The 22,063-nt window shown below is 38.5% G+C and overlaps 1 protein-coding gene across 1 annotated transcript in view; it reads right to left on the minus strand.

Annotated features, from left to right (window-relative positions):
* Positions 1-13,443: 13,443 nt before the first annotated feature.
* The window catches only part of Uprt (uracil phosphoribosyltransferase homolog), a 28,916-nt gene continuing 20,296 nt past the window's right edge, over positions 13,444-22,063 (minus strand). The window contains exons 5-7 of the mRNA XM_090327258.1: positions 17,622-17,783; positions 16,859-16,957; positions 13,444-14,147 (exon numbers count right to left, since the gene is read on the minus strand). Coding sequence (XP_090183384.1) covers positions 14,041-14,147; positions 16,859-16,957; positions 17,622-17,783 — 368 coding nt within the window. The 3' untranslated portion in view covers positions 13,444-14,040. The remainder of the gene's footprint in view (positions 14,148-16,858; positions 16,958-17,621; positions 17,784-22,063) is intronic.

Genomic DNA, 22,063 nt, shown 5'->3' on the forward strand with positions numbered 1-22,063 from the left:
ATTCATAAGAAAACAACTAGATAAACAATTCATCTTGGGAAAAAAATCACAGGATAGACCATGAATATGCACAAATCAGTTTTCCTTCTATAAAGCAGAAACCAACAAATAGGGGCAATTTCATTTATAACAGCATCTGAACAATTAAAATACTTGGAAAAATAAAAGGCCACGTGTTGGTGGCTCATGAATGTAATCCTAACTACTCAGGAGGGTGAGGTCTAAAGGCTCCTAATTTGAAAGCCACCAGATAGAAATCTCCACTACAGTCTCTGTCTCCAATTAACCAGCAAATAGCTACACTGGAGGCATGGCTCAAATGGTACAGTGGCAGTCAAGTGAACAAGCCAATGAGAGTATGAGGCCCTGAGGTCAAGCCACAGTACAGTCACAAAAGAATTCAATAAAATATAAATAAATGGAGAAACATCTAGTGCTCATGGATACTTAATGTTATTAGAATGGCAATAAATACGCCATAGATTCAATGCAATTTTTTTCTTTTTTCTTTAAACAAATAAACGTATATACAATATACCAGATAACAAAGTAAAATACAGCAACAACACGAGATTACCCTAAAGGCAAAAAAAAAAAGAGAAAAGAAATAACATAGGGCTGGGAGTTTGGCCCAGTGGTAGCATGCTTGCCTAGCATGCAAGAAGACCCAGGTTAGATTCCTTGGTACCACATACATAGAAAAAAGCCAGAAGTGGTACTGAGGCTCAAGTGGTAGAGCTCTAGCCTTGAGAAAGCCCAAGGACAGTGCTAAGGCCCTGACTTCAAGCCCCAGAACTGGCAAAAATATTCAAAATGTATAAAGTACTACAACTTAACATTAGCCAACTCAAATTAAGAATAAGCAAAATCTAGGGAAACTGAGGAAATTGGTGGAGTTGGGAGGGACTGGGAAGAATGACGAAAGGGACAACTACTAAGATAATAAAAATAACAATCATAAAGAATGAGCAAAGGCTAAAAAAAACATTTTTCCAAAACAGAAATACAAATATACAATCAGCATATGAAACAAAAATGTTCAAAGTTAGGGAAATGTAAATCAAAACCACAATATCCACTAGAAAGGATATGATATACATAGGTTTTTTTATTAAACATTACGAGTGTTAGAAATATATGGAGAGTGTAGAACTCTGACACATTGTTGTTAGGAATGTAAAATGGTGCAGCCACTGTGAAAAACAGTTTGGCAAATCTTAAAAGGGCTAAGTATAGAACTGCTGTATGATCCAGTAATTTCAATTCTACATATATATCCAGAAGAATTGAAGATAGGGTCTCACCCAGATGCTTATGTATCCATGATCATTGCAACCTTACTCACAATAGCAAGAATGTGTAAAGAACTCGTGTTCATCAGCAGATGAATGGATAAACAAAATGTGGTATGTGAACACAATGGACTATCACTCAGCCACAGAATGAAGTTCTGATATATGCTATAATATAAATAAACATTTTAGCTAACTGTACTAAGAAAAGCAAGCCACACAGAAAAGGGCATATATTGAATTATTCTACTTATTGTGAGATCCACATTTGATAAATATATGCAGACAGAACGTAGATAGGAAATTAACCCTCTCAGCCGGGCAGTGGCTCATGTCTGTAATCCTAGCTACTCAGGAGGCTAAAATCTGAGGGTCAAGGTTTAAAGCCAGCCCTGGCACAAAAGAACCTGAGATTCTTTTTTTTTTTTGTAGTTTTATTTTCCCATAGTTTTCTGTATTTTATTTCTTGCACATAAGGAGCCTGAGATTCTTTTTTGTTTGTTTGTTTTTTTTTGCCAGTCCTGGGCTTGAGCTCAGGGCCTGAGCACTGTCCTTGGACTTTCTCAAGGCTAGAGCTCTACCACTTGCGCCTCAGCACCACTTCTGGCTTTTTTTGTATGTATGTATGTGGTACCGAGGAATCGAACCCAGGTCTTTGTGCATGCTAGGCAAGCACTTTAACCACTAGGCCAAACTCCTGGCCCCGCAACCTGAGATTCTTATCTCCAATTAATCTCTAGAACATGGGAAGTGGGGCTTGGCTCAAGGGTAGGGTGGTAGCCTTGAGTGAAGAGCTCAGGGACAGCGCCCAGGCCGAGTTCAAGCCCCATGAACCACAAAAAAAAAAAAAAAAAGAAAGAAAGAAAAGAAAAGAAATTAACCCTCTCCTCTGGTAGTAGGGGAGAGGAATAGGAAATTCTTGCGTAATAGTTGAGTTTTACTTTTAGAAACGGATGCTCATAATGTTTATACAATATTATAAATGAGAAGGGATGATATATCAAAGTCATTTGCTGAAGGCTTGGCTCCAAACTGATAGCATTATGGGAAGGTAGTGGAGCTTTCAGAAGGTGGGGCCTAGAGAAAGGAAGGCAGGTCCTTGGTTTGTAAAGGAATAACAGTCCTCCCTGCCACCAATCCCTGCTATGTGCTTCCAGGTCTTTGTGCATTCACTCCATTTCCTGATACTATAGGCCCAAAGCAACAAGGCCAAATGATTATGAACTGAAACCTCTGAAGTAAGAGATAAAATAAATCTTTTCTCCTTTTCTGTAGCAATCCTGGGGCTTGAACTCAGGGTCTGTGTGCTGTCCTTGAGCTCAAGGTTAATGCTCTTCCACTTGAGCCACAGCTCCACTTTCAGCTTTTTCGGTACTTAATTGGAAATAGAAGTCACATGAACTTTCCTACCCAGGCTGGCTTCAAACAATGATCTTCAGATCTCAGTGTCTTGGGCAGCTAGGATTACAGGAATGAGCCACTGATGTCAAGCACCTTTCTCCTTTTATTTTGATTTTTCTGAGATATTTTGTCACTGTAATGGAAACCCAATGAATATGTTCTGTAAATATATATTTGTTCAATGATAGATCACTTGAATGCATTATTCCTATGGGTTACATCCCCAGAAATGCATGAAAACATAGTATTGATAAAGCACATACATCATATAAAATAATCATAACTGTATTTAACATATATGGACATAATGATAAAAGCAAAGTTGGAGGAGAGTCAATAGGGACTATGAAGGAATAATATCTGTATATGTCATTGAGAATCGAATTCGTGTAAATCTGTGATAGTGTGCTGTAATAAGAAATACATGTTTGGTGTCTGCCCCTGGCTCCTGACACATATCTCCTAGAGCCCTTCCACTCCTTGCGTGATAAATGTCTTTTTGTGAGATGACTGCTGGCTGAGAAATCCTGAATAGCCTTAGGACAAAGGCTGATTGCTTGGGAAACCAATCTTGTGATTAGAGCATTGAAATGTTCAGTCTCACTCTCCCTGAAGCAGTTCTCTGGAGAGAAGAGAGGCTGAATGCTGTAATCTATCATGCCTATGTAATAAAGATTTCATGAACTGCCCCCACCCCTAAAAGGGACAGGGCTCAGGGAGCTTTCCAGATTGCTAAACAAGTGGGGGATTCAGGAACATGGAGTCTCCAGAACCGACATGGAAACCCTCGCACCCCTTCGCACATACCTCTTTCCTGTGTAGCTCTTCATCTGGCAGTTCACCTGTATTCTTTGGAGTATTCTTTATGATAAACCAGTAACTGTTAAATATCTTTGTGGAGTTATCTGAGCTATCTAGTGAATTAATCAAACCAAGGAGGGGCTTTTGGGAGCCCTCAATTTATAACTGGCTGGTCAGAAGTACCCGTGAGCTTGTAACTGACACTCCAACATGGGAAATGAATGAGCAGTCTCGTGGGATTGAGCACTTAACCCATGGGGTCTGATACGACTTATAGGTAAGACAGTGTCAGAGTTGAATTTAAGGACACACACTCGATGTCTCTATGTATCTGGTGCAAGAAATATTGTGGGGAGTGTGTGAGAGAAGAAGAGGTGTTTTGGTTTTTCCTAGCTCTAGTAGGGTCTACAGTAGCTTCAGTTAAGTTGGAATATACAGATAATTCCCAGTGTATCATCATTTGACTTACAGGTTTTGATCATGTGAGATGAACACTCAGTAGAAAGTGTATCTTCCATGTTTGTCTTACCCCAGGTAAGTAATATGCAGTAAAATACCTTCTTGCTATGCTGAGCAGGGCCAGCAACCATGCCTCCCACTCAGCCACATAATCACAAGGGTAAATAACCCCCCACTCCACAGCCAACTGTATTGCTAAGTTATGATGCTTGGTTTGTTAGATATATTAAGTATATTTTCAAGTAATAATGGATTTATCAGGACATATACTCATTTGTTGAGGAGCATCAATATATGGCAAGCTCTAGAATCTAAAGTAAAGTGGCTAAAAATAAAATTATTTAACCTGGGCACTGATGGCTCATGTCTATAATCCTAGCTACTTGGGGGGCTGAGAACTAAGGATTATATAGTTCAAAGCCAGGCTGGGCAGGAAATCCATGCGACTCTTATCTCCAATAAAACTACTAAAAAGCTGGAAGTAGAGCTGTGGCTCAAGTGGTAAAGTTCTAACTTTGAGCAAAAGAAGCTCAGGGACAGTGCCTAGGCCCTTAGCTTTAGCCCCAGGATCAACACGCGCGCACACACACACACACACACACACACACACACACACACACACACACGGAAAGAAAAATAGAAAGTAAACATTGCAAACAGGTAATTATAAAGTATAATGTTTAAAACTATTATAATAGTACAATTACTAAATGTAAAAGAAAGTAGGGAATGCTAGATTCCTGTGACTTACACCTGTAAATCCTAACCACTTAGGAGGCTGAGATCTGAGGATCAGAGTTTGAAGCTAGCTGGGGCACTAAAGTCTATTACACTATTTCTAGTTATGAAGCAAAAATTCAGAGGTAGAGCTGTGGCTTATGTGGTAGAGCACCAGCTCTTGAGCAGGAAAAGTTATGGGATAGCACTCAGACCCACATTCAAGCCCCAGTACTAGAATTGACCTACACATATTCACACACACACACACACACTCACACAGAAGGAAATCAGGGTGGAGGAGAGGGGAGGACAGGAGAGAGGGAACATGAGCATGCAAGAGATATGATGGAAAGTATAAATCTAGCAAAATCAATACCAGTGTTAATTGGTGCTGAGGGATGTGTCACTTCCTTTCTGTGCTTGCAGACATCTCAGAGACAGCACAAAAGCTCAATAGCACTGTGCATATGATCATATGAACTCCAAGAAATGGAAACTAGAAGATTTTTTTTATTGCACTGTTTTCAGTGTTTGTTTGTTTTTCCCAGTCCTGGCCTTGAGCTCAGGGTCTGAGCACTGTCCTTGGACTTTTCTCAAGGCTAGAGTTCTACTACTTGAGCCACAACACCATTTCAGACTTTTTCTATGTATGTGGTACTGAGGAATTGAACTCAGGGCTTCATGCATGCTAGACAAGCACTCTACCACTAGGCCAAACTCCTGGCCCTTGTTGTTGTTTATCTTTTTCTTTGGTTTATTCCCTTTTGTCACTGCTTTTGATCTCTGTACACTGTGTCTTGTGTTTTAAGTTTATCTGATTTGGGGAAGGGAAAGGGAATCATTGGAATGGAGGGACGAAGGGTGAACATGCAGCAGTGGTGTTCACTAGACACTGTTAGAAATGAACTAAACAACTTTAGGGGAGGGGGATCAAGAGGGGAAACCCTGGGAGAGAATGAGGGAGGGGTTACACAGTTCAAAAGGAACCATACTTATTACCTGACCTGACTTACATAACTGTAACTCCTCTGTACATCACCTTTACATAAACATTTTTAAATCTTAAAAAAGAATTTAAGGGCTGGAAGTTTGACCTAGGGGTAGAGTGCTTGCCTAGCATGCACAAAGACCTGGGTTCGATTCCTCGCTACCACATACATAGAAAAAAGCTGGAACTGGTGCTGTGGATCAAGTGGTAGAGTACTATCCTTGAGGAAAAGTCCAAGGATACTGCTCAGGCCCTGAGGTCAAGCCCAGGACTGGCAATTTAAAAAAAATAATTAAAGAAAGAAAAATGTAAAGATTTTAATACTACCCAAAATGATACATAGATATGTTATAATCCCTATCAAAATCCCAATCACTTCTTTGTATACAGAAAAAAAAGATAATCCTAAAATTCATAAGGAGTTGCAAGGAAGCCCCAAAAGCTAAAAACAAAGAAGAAAAAGAATAATAAAGGAGGACAACTCATACTTATTGATGTCAAATCCTACAGCAAAGCCATGGTAATCAGAAGTGATGTAAAGACAGACATAGGAGGCAATGAAATGAAATTGAAACCCAAGAAATACCAATAACCTTTATACTTGTACTTGAATGCGGTTCAGTGGTACATTACTTGCCTAGCACATTCAAAGCTCTTGGTTTGATCTCCAGCAGCACATACAAAAGTATTCAAAACACATCACTTTTTCATGATGGAATCACAGTGCGAGAGTAGTGATGCTGGCAAAAAGAAAGCAAGAGGTGCTTTCTTTATGTGCAAAGGGGAAAGTTCTGCACTTAAGGAAAGAAAATTGGTATGCTGTGGCTGCGAAAGTCTCTGGTAAGAATGAATCTTCTATTTGTGAAAATTGTGGAGGAACAAGAAATCCATGATAGTTTGGCTGTCACATCTTAAACTTAAGAATTATGTGCAAAGAATGACATATGCTTAGCTAAGGTTGAAAAAGGAATTAAATGTGTGACTTGATATTATCCAAGATTTCAGGTTCCCATTTGGGGTCTTGGGGTCTGGGAACTCATTCTGTGCGAATAAGGGAGAAACAGCTGTCAATATATACGCCAGAATTTGTAGGGCCTTTATTAAATGAATTGTATATACACATATATTTTGCCAGTCCTGGGCCTTGAACTCAGGGACTGGGTACTGTCCTTGGACACTTTTTGCTCAAGGCTAGCACTATGTCATCTGAGCCACTACCAGCTTTTTCTGTGTATGTGGTACCGAGGAATTGAATCCAGGGCTTCATGCATGTTAGGTGAGCACTCTATCACTAGGCTATGCTCCCAGCCCCTGAATTATATTTTTAAAATACTTTCTCTATTTTTTTTTAATCTTTTTCTTTTTTAGTACTTGGTATTGAACCCAGGATGTTGCACTTGCTAGGCAAGCACTTTACCACTGAGCTACATCTCAGCCTTCTACTTTTTTGATATACATTATAATGATCTATAGTTATTATATTGTATAATAAGTACACCAGAACTTCGTTGTCCTATCTAACTATAAGTTAATACCCTCCTTCCATATTTCTCATCTTCTGGTAACCATAACTCTACTTCTCTAATGTCAGTTTCTATGAGTAAGACCCTGTTTCAAATATTACAATTTCTCGCTTGGCTTGGTGGCTCATGCCTGCAATCCTAGTTACTCAGGAGGCTGAGATCTAAGGATCATGGTCCAAAGCCAGCCCAGGCCTCAAAAGTCCATGAGCTCAGGGACAGCTCTCAGGCCCAGAGTTCAAGTTCTAAAACTGACCCCCCAAAATTTATAATTTCTCTTATCCAAGAATGACAAAAAATAATATCTTTTTGGATTTTACTTAAGTGAACACATGAAGGTACTTGTTTCTCTGTGCCTGGCTTATTTTACTTAATGTAATCATCTCCAGTTCCATACATGTTATTACAAATGATGGAATTTTTCCCTTGCTTGGTTGAATTTCCATTGTGTATATGTAGCATGTTTCCTTTAACTATTTCTCAGTTGATGGATACTGGTTGTTTCCATTTCTTGGTTGGAGCACAGGAGATCAGATGCCTTACAACACGGTGATTTCATTTCCTTTGTATATGAATTAGTGAGAATTGCTGGACTCAATGGAATTTTCATCTAATAAATGGCACTCAAAAGAAAAGATGGGCCACGTGGAGCAGAACAATTAAAGAGATACTTTCCCAGAAGAAAAGTAAAGGACAGAATTTATCCTGGAAAAGTAGTAAGATGTTAGCAAAACAGGCTAAACACAGATTCACTGAATCACACTGAATATTAGTAGGAGTTGGTGCTAAGAGCTTGTGCCCTGTCCTACTAGTGTGTCTTGGACTATTTAAAGGAAAGAGAACCTGATCTAGAAATATGGTAATGGCCTTTCATCAACATTCCTGGAAATCTTATAAACCTGCAAACTGAGAAGTTCTCTAGAGACAAGAACAGTTTACATGAATGTGAATTGTCTGCCCTCAGCCCCAAGTTGTACCCTCTAATACAATTAATAGAACAGAAAAACCATTCCTAAGAAAGAAGCCCAAAGATGGGTGCCTGTAATCCTGAGCTACTCTGGAAGCTGAGATCTGAGGACTGTGGTTCAAAGTGAGTCCCAGCAGAAAAAGCCACAAGACTTTTCTCTCTAATGAACTACTCAAAAAAAGGGGGGTAGTAACTGGGGGGAAGTTAAGAGGTGACATGTCCAAAAAAAGAAATGTGCTCATTTTGAAACAGTAAATCTTCAGTATAACACCTTAATAACAATAAAATTGTATTTTTAAAAAGCCACAAGTAGAGCTGTAGCTCAAATGATAGAGCACTAGCCTTGAGCAAAAGAAGCTCAGAGATCAGAGACCTAGGGCTTGAGTTCAAGCCCCAGGAATAGCACAAAAAGAAAGAAAAAAATCCCAACTATGTAGCAGCACACAATGGAAACAGACTGAATAAAATTATATGAACTGAGGTAAGATGACTGGTTTTGTCTCACATGTTGTGGGCTGAATTGTGTCTCCCCCGCCCTCGAAATTATATTGAAGTCCCAACCCCCAGTATGTCAGAATATGAGTTTATTCAGAGATAAATTTAAAGGTGTGTTTTAGTTTAAATGAGGTCATTAGCCAGGTGTTGGTAGCTCACACCTGTAATCCTGACTACTCAGGAGGCTGAGATCTGAGGATCACGGTTCAAAGCTGGCTCAGGCCCCAAAATCCATGACACTCTTTATCTCAAGTTAACCACATGAAAGCAGGAAGTACAGCTGTGGCTCAAAGTGGTACAGTGCTAGCCTTGAACTGAAGAGCTCTGGGACAGTGCCTGAAAAAAGAAGTAGCTACACAATTCTGATTTGTGGTACTTTGTAAAGTTAGTATTGCTGGCAAGATTTAATTATCTCAGATAAGACACAGAATGCAGACATAGAGACCTTGGTAACTGTGTGTATATGTGTAAATTTAATTAAAGGTTTTTGATGCTGTGATATCAATGGAAAATGACTGGCTTAAGGAAGAACTAGACCTAATTAACCATCAACTAATTAATATGATAAACACTCCATGTAAGTTTATTGTCAAATACAAATAATAGTAGACAAAGTGAAGAAATAATTAGTACAAAAATATGGATATCTATATACTGATTTTATAGAATGGATTAATGGCTTCAAGTCTATTCCTATTTTGCATAGAATTCTGCATGTGGAGGATTATACATAGGCTATTATTATACCATACCTGTTATAGATGTTCAGAAAAATACAATAGGTTTCCTTTAAGAGAGTTTGGGCCAAAGTCCAGGAGAATAAACTATACAAGAAAGAGTTGACTCAAAAGCTTTGAGTTGCTTAAACCTTAAACATTCCATGAAGAAATAAAATGGATTCACAAATATCCCAGAAAAGGTAGAAAGAGGAAAAAGTGAATAAAGAACAAATACAAGGCAAATAACAAGACAGTAAATACAAAACTAATCATTAATAAAATTAAAATGACCTGAGCATCCCAATGAAAAGGCAGATACATTCAAATTGGATAAAAAAAGCAACACTCAACTGGGTTACCCATTTAGCAAAACAGATTAAATCTAAAAACACAAATAGGCTAAAAATAAAACTGGTATTTTGGAGGGTGAGATCTGAAAAGCACAGATCAAAGCAAGTCCAGGCAGACAAGTCCATGAGGCTTTTTTCTTTAATTTTCTTTTTTTCTCTGCCTACCCTGGGGCTTGACCAGGGCCTGAGCACTGGCCTTGCGCTTTCAAGGCTAGCACTCTACTGCCTGAGCCACAGCACCACTTCCAGCATTTTCTGTGTATGTGGTACCAAGGAATCAAACTCTTGTCATTGTGCATGATAGGCAAGCACTCTACCATTAGGCCACACAAATTATATATATTAGGCCCACAAATTATATTTTTGACTATAGTGGAATTAAGTTAGTAAAAATGTGAAGAAAGACACTGGAAAATCATGTGTATATGTGTGCATATGTATAGTATATAGTGTATTATAGTGTGTGTATATATATATATGTATACATAGTATACAGAAATGTAAACATACATTGGTTGTATAACAGAGGGGTTCATTTGTTGACAGTTCCACAATGTATGCAATGTATCCCAAATTCACCCCCTCTATCATCCACCCTTATCCCATACCTACTATCTAAAACAATTTCAAGGGGCTGGGAGTTTGGCCTAGAGGTAGAGTGCTTGCCTAGCATGCACGAAAACCCGGGTTCAATTCCTCGGTACCACATACATAGAAAAGCCAGAAGTGGTGCTGTGGCTCAAGTGGTAGAGCTCTAGCCTTGAGGAAAGCCCAAGGACAGTGCTCAGGCCCTTGTTCAAGCCCAGGACTGGCAAAAAAAAATTTCAACTGGTTACTTGATTTTATTCTCCTCTACGCCAATAAAATAGTTCCACCAGATTCCATCCAGTAAAAAATAAGTTAAAGAAGTTTTTTTGTTGTTGTTGTTGTTGTTTTTTGCCAATCCTGGGGCTTGAACTCAGGGCCTGGGTACTGTCCTTGGACACTTTTTTTCCCAAGGAATTGAACCCAGGGCTTTGTGCATGCTAATCAAGCACTCTACCACCAGACCACACTCACAGCCCCTTGAGTTAAAGAAATTTTAAAAGCCAACGTAAAAGTATGTTACTTGGTTTAATATGAAAGTGGGGTACATTTGTGGGGTACAAAGCTGGAGCTGGGGCTCAAGTCTGTAATTTTTACTACTTAGGAGGCAGAGATCAAGAGACTGTAGTTCAAGGTCAACTCGGGCACAAAAGCTCAAGAGACTTCACCTCAATGGATGAGGTGGGTGTGGCGGCAAATAGCTGTTAACCTAGTCACAGGAGAAACATGGCTGGGCGCACTGGGACAAACCTGTTGTCTCCTGTGACATGGGGAAACACAAGTAGGAGGATTATAGGCCAGTTGAGCTTGAGCATAAAATTGAGACCTTATCTTGAAAATAACCAAGCCATTTTCAAGGTTTGTTTGGTTTTTTGGTTGGTAGTATGGAGCTTGAAGGGTAGTGCTCTACCATTTGAGCCACAATGCCATTTCTGGTTTTCTGGGGGTTAACTGGAGGGAAGAGTATCATGGACTTTTGTGCCCGGGCTGGCTTTGAACCCCCTTCTTCAGATCTCAGCCTCCTGTGTAGCTATAATTACAGGCATGAGCAATCAGTGCTTTCAAATTTTGAAAGCCACAATTATGTACCATTTGAATGTCACTCTTATTGTGTTAGGGTTTTTCCTCCATAGGGCATCTACCATTTATACTACTCTCCCATTCTTGGTTACTAAACATAACATTATTTGCAATAATCTATTAATCTCGTTTGCTAATCTTGAGTCTTACAAGTGATTAACCCTACAGGCAATGCTTCATTGCTAAAAATATCCCAAAGTTCAGAAAGTATAGTTGAACTTTATCTTTATATTATTTTTGTTTGTTTCTTTGAGATACTGGAGTTTGAGTTGAGTTCATTTTTCCTGATATTTCTAGTGGTGTGACAATGACTATATCAAATAATTCCTACTATTTATGTTGGGCTCACCATGTGGGAATGAAATTCATGTTCACTGATACAAAGAAAGAAATGTTCAATATAAATGGCTGATTATTATGATTCATATAATATTAATTAATTTTTTGAGCTGACAGCAATGCTGAACGCCAATTTCTAGCAACTCAAGAAGCTAAGATTGGGAAGATTGTGGTTCAAAGCCAGCCTGAGCAGAGAATTCTGTAAGAATGGATCCAGTTCCAAAATACCAGCAAAAAAAAAGAAGGGGGAGGGGCTAAAGGCATGGCTTAAGTAGTACAACACAGTGAAGGAAGCAAGTGCAGTAAGATCACAAATCCTAAATTTAAATTCTTATACCAAAACTGAAAACTCTTCTCATTTTATAGAGTAATAAACCCTGGGTTAAGAGACAGAGTGCCAGCCTAAGAAGCAAGAAACTCTGATTCAAATTCTTGTGTTGTGAAAGAGGGGAAAAAAGAATTTTCTTGAAATATGGTTTTACGGGCCAGGAGTTTGGCCTTGTGGTAGAGTGTTTGCCTAGCATGCATGAAGACCCAGGTTCAATTCCTCAGTACCACATATATAGAAAAAAAAGGCTGGAAGTGGTACTGTGGCTCAAGTGGAAGAGCTCTAGCCTTGAGAAAGCCCAAGGACAGTGCTCAGGCCCTGAGTTCAAGGCCCAGGACTGGCAATATATATACATATATATAGTTTTATACTTGAATACAATTTGGTTTTATTAAACTTCAATTGCAGCTTTTGCTAATCAGAGTAAACAAATTCCACATTTAAGAAAACAGTTAATTATAGATGAGAATTTCAATTAGAATTTGAAAACAACACATACAGAAGAACTATAAGAGTAACCTCAATTTCAGTTTATTATGTGACAGTCTGGAAAAATAAAGGAAAATATACTAAATACAATATAATAAGCTGGTGCCAGTGGCTTATGTCTCTAATTCTAGCTACTTAGGAGACTGAGATCTGAGGATTATGGTTGGAAGCCAGCCCAGGAGGAAAGTGAAAAGTTCCTGTGAGACTCTTATCTCCAATCAAGTACTCAAAAAAAAAAAAAAGAGCCAGAAGTGGCACTGTGGCTTAGTGGTAGTGCACTAGCCTTGAACAGAAAGAAGCTCAGGGACAGCACTCAGGCCCTGAGTTCAAGCCCCAGGACCGGCAAAAACAAACAAATATATATTATAAATTTTTTTGAGTATTCTGGGATCCAGAGATAAAAATAGAATGCACTCTACTCTGCTTTCATTCTTCCCTTTATGCTTTGCTCTCCCTCTTCAGCTTTGGTTCTTTCTTGGAAAGAGGATGGTAGCAGCTGACTATAGGACTAGGAGAGAACTATAAATCTAGCAATTACAACATGGCCACCACTCTTAAAATGTTTTCCTATCAATGTAAAATGAGATCAGTTTTTACACAAACAGATTTAACAACACAAAGACTGATTTCCAAAATGGTTTGTCTTCCAGAAGCATCAATGTATAAATATGTATAACATCTTAGGAATTTCTAAAAAGGAGTGCCTATTTCTCCATTTTAATATATCTGCACATCACAAACAGGGAAAATAACAACTTTCCAGATCAAAGACCTATAATAGAAACAGTCAAATGAAAAATGAAGAATTTTAATTTACTTATTGATTATTAAATGTTCCATGAAACTCACTTTCTTCCCACACTTCAGAAAATCCACCATGAATCTCCCTAGAGCTAAAAGCATATACTAAAGCTAAACTCATATTAGCTATGCAGGAGGCTGAGATCTGAGGATCGAAATTAAAACTAGCCCTAGCAGATAAATCCAGGAGATTCTTTCCTCCAATTAACCAGCAGAAGACCAGAAGCAGAGGTATGACTTAGGTGATAGAACTTCAGCTTTGAGTAAAAAAGTCGAGTAATAGGAAAAGGCTCTGAGCGCAAGTCCCAAAACTGGCACAAAAATAAATAAATAAAAATAAATGTACACTAAACAAAATGTAAACTGTCATGGGCCAAAGAAGGATTCTCATTTGAGTTTTATTCATGGCTACAAGTAACTTCCAAACTAAGAGAATCATAAATTAGGGAACAATTTCAATATACTAAATGAGAGTTTGGCAATCTCCATAAACATATTATTAAGATTTGTGTGTAGGCTTCTTAAGTTTGGTACCAACTGTCAAGAAATAACCAACTAAATTAAAAATTATTGCTTACTGAGCTTTTATTATTCACACTTCCATAATATCTTTAATGTATCTTTCTCTATTATTCCTCAAATTAATAAAACAAAGTCAAGACATAACTGTAATGTGACACAAGATACTTCATTTTCCTTCAGCAATTTAATCTGTTCCAAAATACTTCTGTCCAAAATGTGTAGGTGCAACAGGATGCACTTCAGTAGTTAAAATTGTGATCTCTGGAAATTCTTGAATGATTGATTTGGCACCTTCAAGAAACAAAGAAAAGAAAATAGTTGAGTATGGGATTTTTGGTAATGCTAGTTTCAATTCAGCAATTTTATAGTCATTGTTACTAGATATACTATTGAGCTAGAGAGAGTGTGAAATAGCCTTTGAATATTTATTCTGACATAATCTCTAGGTGACCGGGAAGCTTTGATAGTGGTTATACTATGCCCCTGAAGTCTCATTAATATATGCATAGAATCCAATTTTTTATACCTAAGTTGTGAAAAAAATTAGTTACTTATAGCAACTTTTTCCTAAAGAGCTTTTTTTTGTTGTAGTTTAGAGGTGGCTGGGTTAGAATGAATAGAGTTCTTTCTCAAAGGAGGATCACACACACAAATCAAAGCTCTCCCACTGACACACTATGAAACAAGTTCAGAGAGTTGGTGGTGTGTCAGAGCAACTGAGCTCTTCAGAAATCAGGACTCTAGCTTTGGAAGAGGGACTAGACTAGGAATTAAGACATCTGAACCTATTAAATAGACTAAGTTTTGGAGGGGGGGGAAGTCAGGTTAGAATCACAGTTAAAAGAAGAAGTTGAGCTGGGTGCTGATGGCTCATGTAATCCTAGCTACTCTAGATTGAAGTTCAAAGCCAGTCTATGCACTAAAGACGATGAGATTCTTTTTTCTATTATTATTTTTGCCAGTCCTGGGGCTAGAACTGAGGGCCTGAGCACTGTTCTTGGGTTTTCTCAAGGCTAGTGCTCTTTCACTTGAGCCACAGTACCACTTCTGGCTTTTTCTATGTATGTACTACTGAGGAATCGAACTCAGGTCTTCGTGCATGTAGGCAAGCATTCTACCACTAAGCCAAACTCTGGGCCTGACTGTGCAACTCTTATCTCAAATTAACCACTAGAAGCTGGAAGTGGCTCTGTGGCTCAAGGGGTAGGACAGTAGCCTTGAGCTGAAGAGCTCAGGGACAGTGTCCAGACCCAGAGTCCAAGTTCCCCAAGTCAGAGCAAAGCTACCAAAAAATATTTTTTTCAGTTATAATGTCAAGGATAGTATGCTATTCTAATGAAAAATACTAAAACTAAATGGATTAGTTTTGTATTCCTCCAAATGGATAATTACAGGATTAGCTTAATATGTTTAATGTTATATGTTCTGAATAATCAAGGAAGTCACACTTTGTCACCACCAGTGTTTGACTTACAGATCATTTCTGGTTACAAAAGAACAAGGTGATCAAGCAGGTCAGAATTCCTACCCAACTGGAAAGTGCAGTCAGAACCTACTGTAGCTTCTTCAGGGCTGGCTTAGTCTTAGAACACTTGGAAATAAGGAACTAGGCCTGGGTAGAAAAGTCACTTCTTTCTCTTTCTTCTCAGTTATGAAACAAAATAGGAATTCATTGTAGAACAACTTAGGAAAATCTCACCCCCCCCTCAAAGGTAAAAGATGAATGAAAATCATTTAGAATCTCACTATCCTAAAATAATCCCTTTGACAAAACATTGAAATAGCATTGTGTATCTACACAGTCTCTTGCACTGAGGAATGACTTATTAGGAGACATTGCAAATTCAAGTTTGTTTGGGAAGTTAAAACAGTTAACTGGTATCGCCATCTCTAGACCTGGTGAAAACATTTCTCAGCATTTTAATGCTGCTGTGGCTTACGCTGCATTTTCACATTTACCATCCACATTTAGAGTTCATTAAATATTTTTCCAAAATAACATCTGACAGTGATATAGTTATTATATCCTCTGAATATACACTAATTTACAATTTATTTTAAGTCATTTATCTCTTTCTTTTTCCTTAGACAATATAACTATACAGTGAATATCCTGGAAACTAAATTCTTAATTGCATCCATCGCTGATTTTCTTAGCATGCATTCCTAGAGTCTTGAGTCTTATTTTAGGCACATTTCTCTGAGGAAATGGGGAACACAGTTTTCTCATCAAGTCTTTTGAGTCGAAATCTAACTTGAAAACTTCTTTAACTTCACATTGCAACATTTACTTCTGAAGTGAGACCATGTGGTTAGACAGAACCTGGAATTTCTTGCTATTTTGGGGTTGCTGTCAGACCCTAGTGGGAAATCAGAAAAAAAAGGGACTTTTCCAACATTTAAGGACATTTTTCTCTTCAAATAAGTCCATCAAAAAAAATTCTAATACTGGGTTGTGATTGTGTAGTGTTTTTGTAGTTTGGGGTGTGTGTGTGTGTGTGTGTGTGTGTGTGTGTGTGTGTGTGTGCTGGGACTGGGCTTGAACTCAGGGCCCTGAGGTCTCACTTGGCTTTTTTACCCAAGGCTGTTGCTCTACCACTTGAGCCATGTTTTCTTCTGAATTTTCACTGATTAATTGGCTAGCTTCAAACCAGCTTTAGAGCAGAAACAATTGTAATTATTTTCAGGGAGGTTGGTTCCTACTTCTCTATTTGAATCTGAGCGTTAGAACTAGGCATGTTGATAAGTCTAACTATTCAGAGGATCACTTAAGTTCAGGAGTTCAATACCACCCTGAGCAATATAGTGAAACACACTCAAAAAGGCTGCAAATTATTATCACTAAGCCTACAAATGATAAACCTAAGCTATAAATGCCAAAATTAGATTTAAATTGAGTAGGAGTGTAACAAACTTTTCCTCTGGATGAGAAGCTAGGCAGATTCCCACATACCATCTATTAACCATCTAGAACTGCAGTCACTTCCTGGTGCTCAACTTACCATGAGGAGTAGAGAAGAGACTGAGCAAGATAATAACACTTGGTTGAACTCCGTGTTCTATAAGAACCTTTACAGCTTCAATTACAGTATTTCCAGTGCCTAAAAGCAAAACACAACCAAATGTATTAGCAACATGAACATTTATTTTGAAATGTCTTTGAAGGGCAATGTGGCGCTTTTACATAAAATTGATCATTAGGTAAAGCTACACTTATAGGTGCTTCTTCTCTATTTTAAAATAACAGACATGAGATATAGTTATCAGTAATACAATAAGCCCTAACTTCATGTATTATTTGAGATATAAAATTTGTATTGCCCCTCACCTCTTTGGGAGACTATTGCATGACCTGAAAAAGCTTAGGAAGGAGAATAGAATAACAGAAAAATGTATATTACCTCCAGAGAGGATAAAGCCTTGAGAAAATCATTACCATACTCATTAAGCTAGAGAGAGAATATGTTTCAATATATTTTTTCTCTTCTATATATTTTGGCCTCATTAGGTTCTCTGCTTTGATGTGTTCACTTCAATACAGAAGCTCTTTGGAACTAATAAAGTTTAACTAATGGGTATTCCCTCCTGATTACACAATGAAATTTTTTTTTTCTGTGAACTTCCCAGGGCAACTCCAAATCCAACAGAGAATAACACATTTACAAACTGTGTTGGCCTTGTAGATAAGGATATGTAGGAGATAGGCACTAAGCTGCATTGAAACTTTGATCAACAATTACAGAGTAATGAACTTGAGACACTTACTGAGAATTGGATACATCAGAAGGACTTTTCTCCGGTAAATGTCTGGGGGGAACTTGGCATAATATACTTTGGCTCTTTGTGTTTCCTCATCACTCTGAATCAGGATCTTCCCAATTCTTATGGACCGACAGCAATCTCGTAGCCCTTGTTCCATTGCCTCACCTGCATGATGGAAACAGAAAAAATAAGGATAGGGCCAGGAGTTTGGCCTAGTGGTAGAGTGCTTGCTTAGCATACACAAAGACCTGGGTTCGATTCATTGGTACCACATATATAAAAAAGCTGAACGTGGTGCTGAGGCTCAAGTGGTAGAGCACTGACCTTGAGGAAAACTCAGGACAGTACTCAGTCCCTGAGTTCAGTCCCAAGGGCTGGCAAAAAAAAAAAAATGGTCTGCTGAGTTTTTTCATTATTAGGGATACTAATTACACATATGGTGTCAAAGAAGACTTCAGATCACTTATTTTTTACTTTCATCTGAAAAAAAAAGAAAATATTTTTGGAAGAATGGGGGCTATGGGTCAAAGAATATCCTTTAAGATCAAGGTGGGACCAGTAGACATCATTTAGCTCAACAAAAACTTCACTGACAGGTTTTGTTACAAGTGGTGAAAAAAAGTGGAATATTGTTCTCCCTCATCCAAAGATGAACCACCACTACCACCACAACCTCACTATTTTTTAAATATATAACTAATTTGGACAGGGTCAAGATTTTAGGCTAGCAGTAGAGTGCTTGCCTAATATGTATGAAGACCCAGGTTCAAGTCCTCAGTACCACATACACAGAAAAAGCCGCAAAAGCTACTGTGGCTTGAGTGGTAGAACTCTAGCTTTGAGAAATCCCAAGGACAGCACTCAGGCCCTGAGTTTAAGACCTGGGACTGGCAAAAAAAAAAAAAAAGACCTAATCTGGAGACTGAATTCCTAGAGAGAAGTGTTTGTCAAAAGTCAGTCTCAAGCCCAGTATGGTGACTCACACCTGTAATCCTAACTACTCAGAAGGGTGAGATCTAAGGATTGGGGTTCAAAGCTACCCGGACACTAAAGGCTGTGAGACTCTCATCTCCAATTAACCACTAGAGAACAGGAAATGGTGCTGTAGCTCAAGGGGCAGGGCGATAACCTTGAGTTGAAGAGCTCAGGGACAGTGCCCAGACCCAGAGTTCAAGCCCCATAACGGGGTGTCAGTCTTTCAAGGGCCTCATATCTAAAATATACCTACAGCTCAAAAAATTGAATCTCTCAAAAACAAATCCTCAAAGAAACAATCATCTTCTCTGAAGAAGAAATAAAAATGACCTATAGACACATGAAGAAATGCTTGACATCTCTGGCCATAAAAGAAATGCAAATCAAAACAACTTTGAGATTCTACCTCACTCCAGTTAAAATGGCCATTATCAAGAACTTTAATAACAACACATGCTGGCAGGGATACAGCCAGAAGAAAATGCTACTACACTGTTGGTGGGAGTGTAAACTCATTCAGCCACACTGGAAAGCAGTATGGCAATTCCTCAAAAGACTAAACATAGAGCTCCCCTATGACCCAGCAATCCGACTCTTTGGCATTTACCCAAAACTATCTTTGTCCAGAAACAAGGGCATACTAAAATTGCTAGCACAATGATGTTCACTGCAGTACTATTTACCATAGCTAAGACATGGAACCAACCCAGATGCCCTTCAGTAGATGACTGGATCAAGAAGATGTGGTATTTATATACAATGAGAATTCTATGCTGCCATCAGAAAGAATGACATTGCCCCATTTGTAAGGAAATGGAAAGATTGGAAAAAATCATATTAAGTGAAGTAAGCCAGACCCAAAGGAACATAGGCTCAATGGTTTCCCTCATTTGTAATAATTAGTACACATCTAGGACTCTCTTAGCGTAGGATCACAATAGCTCAAAACCTATGTACGTATGTCATATAGGATGAGACTAAACAAAATGAACTCCAGGATATGGAAGCAAGAGGTTTATCTTTGTGATTGTTGTTCTCAGTGTACTATGTGCAGTTACTTCTTTTCTCCTTTTTTCCCCTTATGGTTAATCTTGTGTGGTTACTGTATCTGAGTTTGTTTCCTGGTGTTTGGTATATATATATTTACTTGTTTATTTGAAATAGGGAAGGGAAGGGGGAAAAAGATGATTGGGAAGGAGTGGGAGGAGGGAAAATGAGACAAAAACATGAGAAGATGTATCAATGTTTGAGAAGTAATGGATCCACTACCTGACAAATGTAACTGTAACCCCTCTATACATAACCCCGACAATAAAAAAAAAAAGCCTGTCTCATACAGTCACAATTTTAGGCTGTATGAGAATTCTGAGTGCTGGCACTTTAGATTTTTTTTCTTTTTAAAATTGTTATTATAAAGGGGATGTATAGAAGCGTTACAGTTACATTAGTAGGTAATAAGTAATTCCCTTTTTTTCTTTTGGCTAGTCCTGGGGCTTAAACTCAGGGCCTGAGCACTATCCTTGGGTTTTCTCAAGACTAGCGCTCTACCACTTGAGCCACAGCAACCCTTCCAGCTTTTTCTATATATGTGGTACCAAGGAGTCGAACGCAGGTCTTCATGCATGCTAGGCAAGCACTCTACCACTAGGCCAAACATTTTTTTTTGTGGATCATGGGGCTTGAACTTGGCCTGGGCACTGTCCCTTAGCTCTTCAACTCAAGGCTACCACCATACTCTTAAGCCAAGCTCCACTTCCAGTTTTCTAGAGGTTAATTGGAGTCTCAGATCCTTTTGTGCCCGGGCTGGCTTTGAACCTTGATCCTCAATCTCAGCCTCCGGAGTAGCTAGGATTACAGGCGTGAGCCACTGCTCCTGGCTGAATACATTTCTTTTTGAGCAATGTCACTTCTACATCATCCTGTGTCACCATTGGTATACTTAGGGGTACAAGGATCACTCTGGTCCTTTTAGAAAAGAATCTAGGAGGAAACAGAAGAACTGACAACGGTCTTCATTAATTTAATAATTTATTAATTTAATAACATTGTCCTAAGAATGTCATCATTGCCTATGAGGAAATTGATTTAAAATTGGACCTTAAAGCTTCCATTTCAGTTGAGGTATTTAATTGCTCACTTATACAGCTTCAGAGCCAGAGAAGAGTGAATGTTCATATATATCTATCTACCAACATCTATCTATGTATCTATCTATCTATGTATCTATCTATCTGTGTATGTATCTATGTATGTATCTATGTATGTATGTATGTATGTATGTATGTATGTATGTATGTATGTATCTATCTATCTATCTATCTATCTATCTATCTATCTATCTATGTTGGTCCTAGGACTTGAACTCTGAGCCTGAGCATTGTCCCTGAGCTCTTCAGCTCAAGTCTATCACTACCAGTTGAGACACACAGTGCCACTTCCAGTATTCTGGTGGTTAATTAGAGATAAGAGTCGCATGGCTTTTTGTATCTGAGCTGGTTTTGAACCAATATTCTCAGATCTCAGCCTCCTGAGAAGCTAGCATTGCAGCTGTGAGCCACCAGAGCCTAGTTGAATGTTCATATTTTTCAAAATTTATTTCTAGAGTAAGTGATTTGTACTTCCAGCATAAAAAGAAATGAAAAATTAGCCGGGCAAGATGGCTCACACCTGTAATCCTAGCTACTCAGGAGGCTGAGATCTGAGGATCAAGGTTCACAGTCAGCCCCGGCACTGAGAACCTGAGCTTCTTATTTCCAATTAATCACTAGAAAACAGGAAGTTGGGCTGTGGCTCAAGGGGTAGGGCAGTAGCCTTGAGCTGAAGAGCTCAGGGAGAGGGCCCAGGCCCTGAGCTCAAGCCCCATAACCCAGCACAAAAAAAGAAAGAAAGAAAGAAAGAAATTAAAAATTAAGGTTGCTGCAGGAAAATAGTAACTGCTGAGTGGCAGGTATACAATGTTAGGGCACGCAGGTCAGTTTAGAAGGGCAAAAAGCTGGACTCAAACACAAATACAACATTTACACAAAACCAACAAATGCAAAACCCTAGAGCTAATGACAGTTAAGTGCTTTTGCCTATGTGTCTCACACTCATCACACATAAAAAATATATTAAATCATCCAGTCTAGTTCTTGGCTAAGTCCTCCGCAATAGAAATAAAACAGAACAAATTATATGTATATAAATTATATATCATATATTATATAATTAAAATTTTAAATAATATGTTATATTATATATATGAATATATTATACATATATAGATAGATAGATAGATATTTTGTTAAATCCCAGCCAGGAATCCAAAAGTTCTTCAGGCCTGAATTTATGCCAGTCTCTTCAAACTACCTTGTTCGCCTCAAGATAGCACGGCATACACCTCTGATCCCCCTTGAACCTTTTGGAAAATTGGCTTGCCCATACAAGCAGGCTGCTAAGAGGCTCTGCAAACTAAGCAAACTTAGCAGTGC

This window comes from Megascapheus bottae, chromosome X, assembly GCF_031878675.1.
Source record: "Megascapheus bottae isolate mThoBot1 chromosome X, mThoBot2.hap1, whole genome shotgun sequence".
NCBI classification, from domain to species: domain Eukaryota; kingdom Metazoa; phylum Chordata; class Mammalia; order Rodentia; family Geomyidae; genus Megascapheus; species Megascapheus bottae.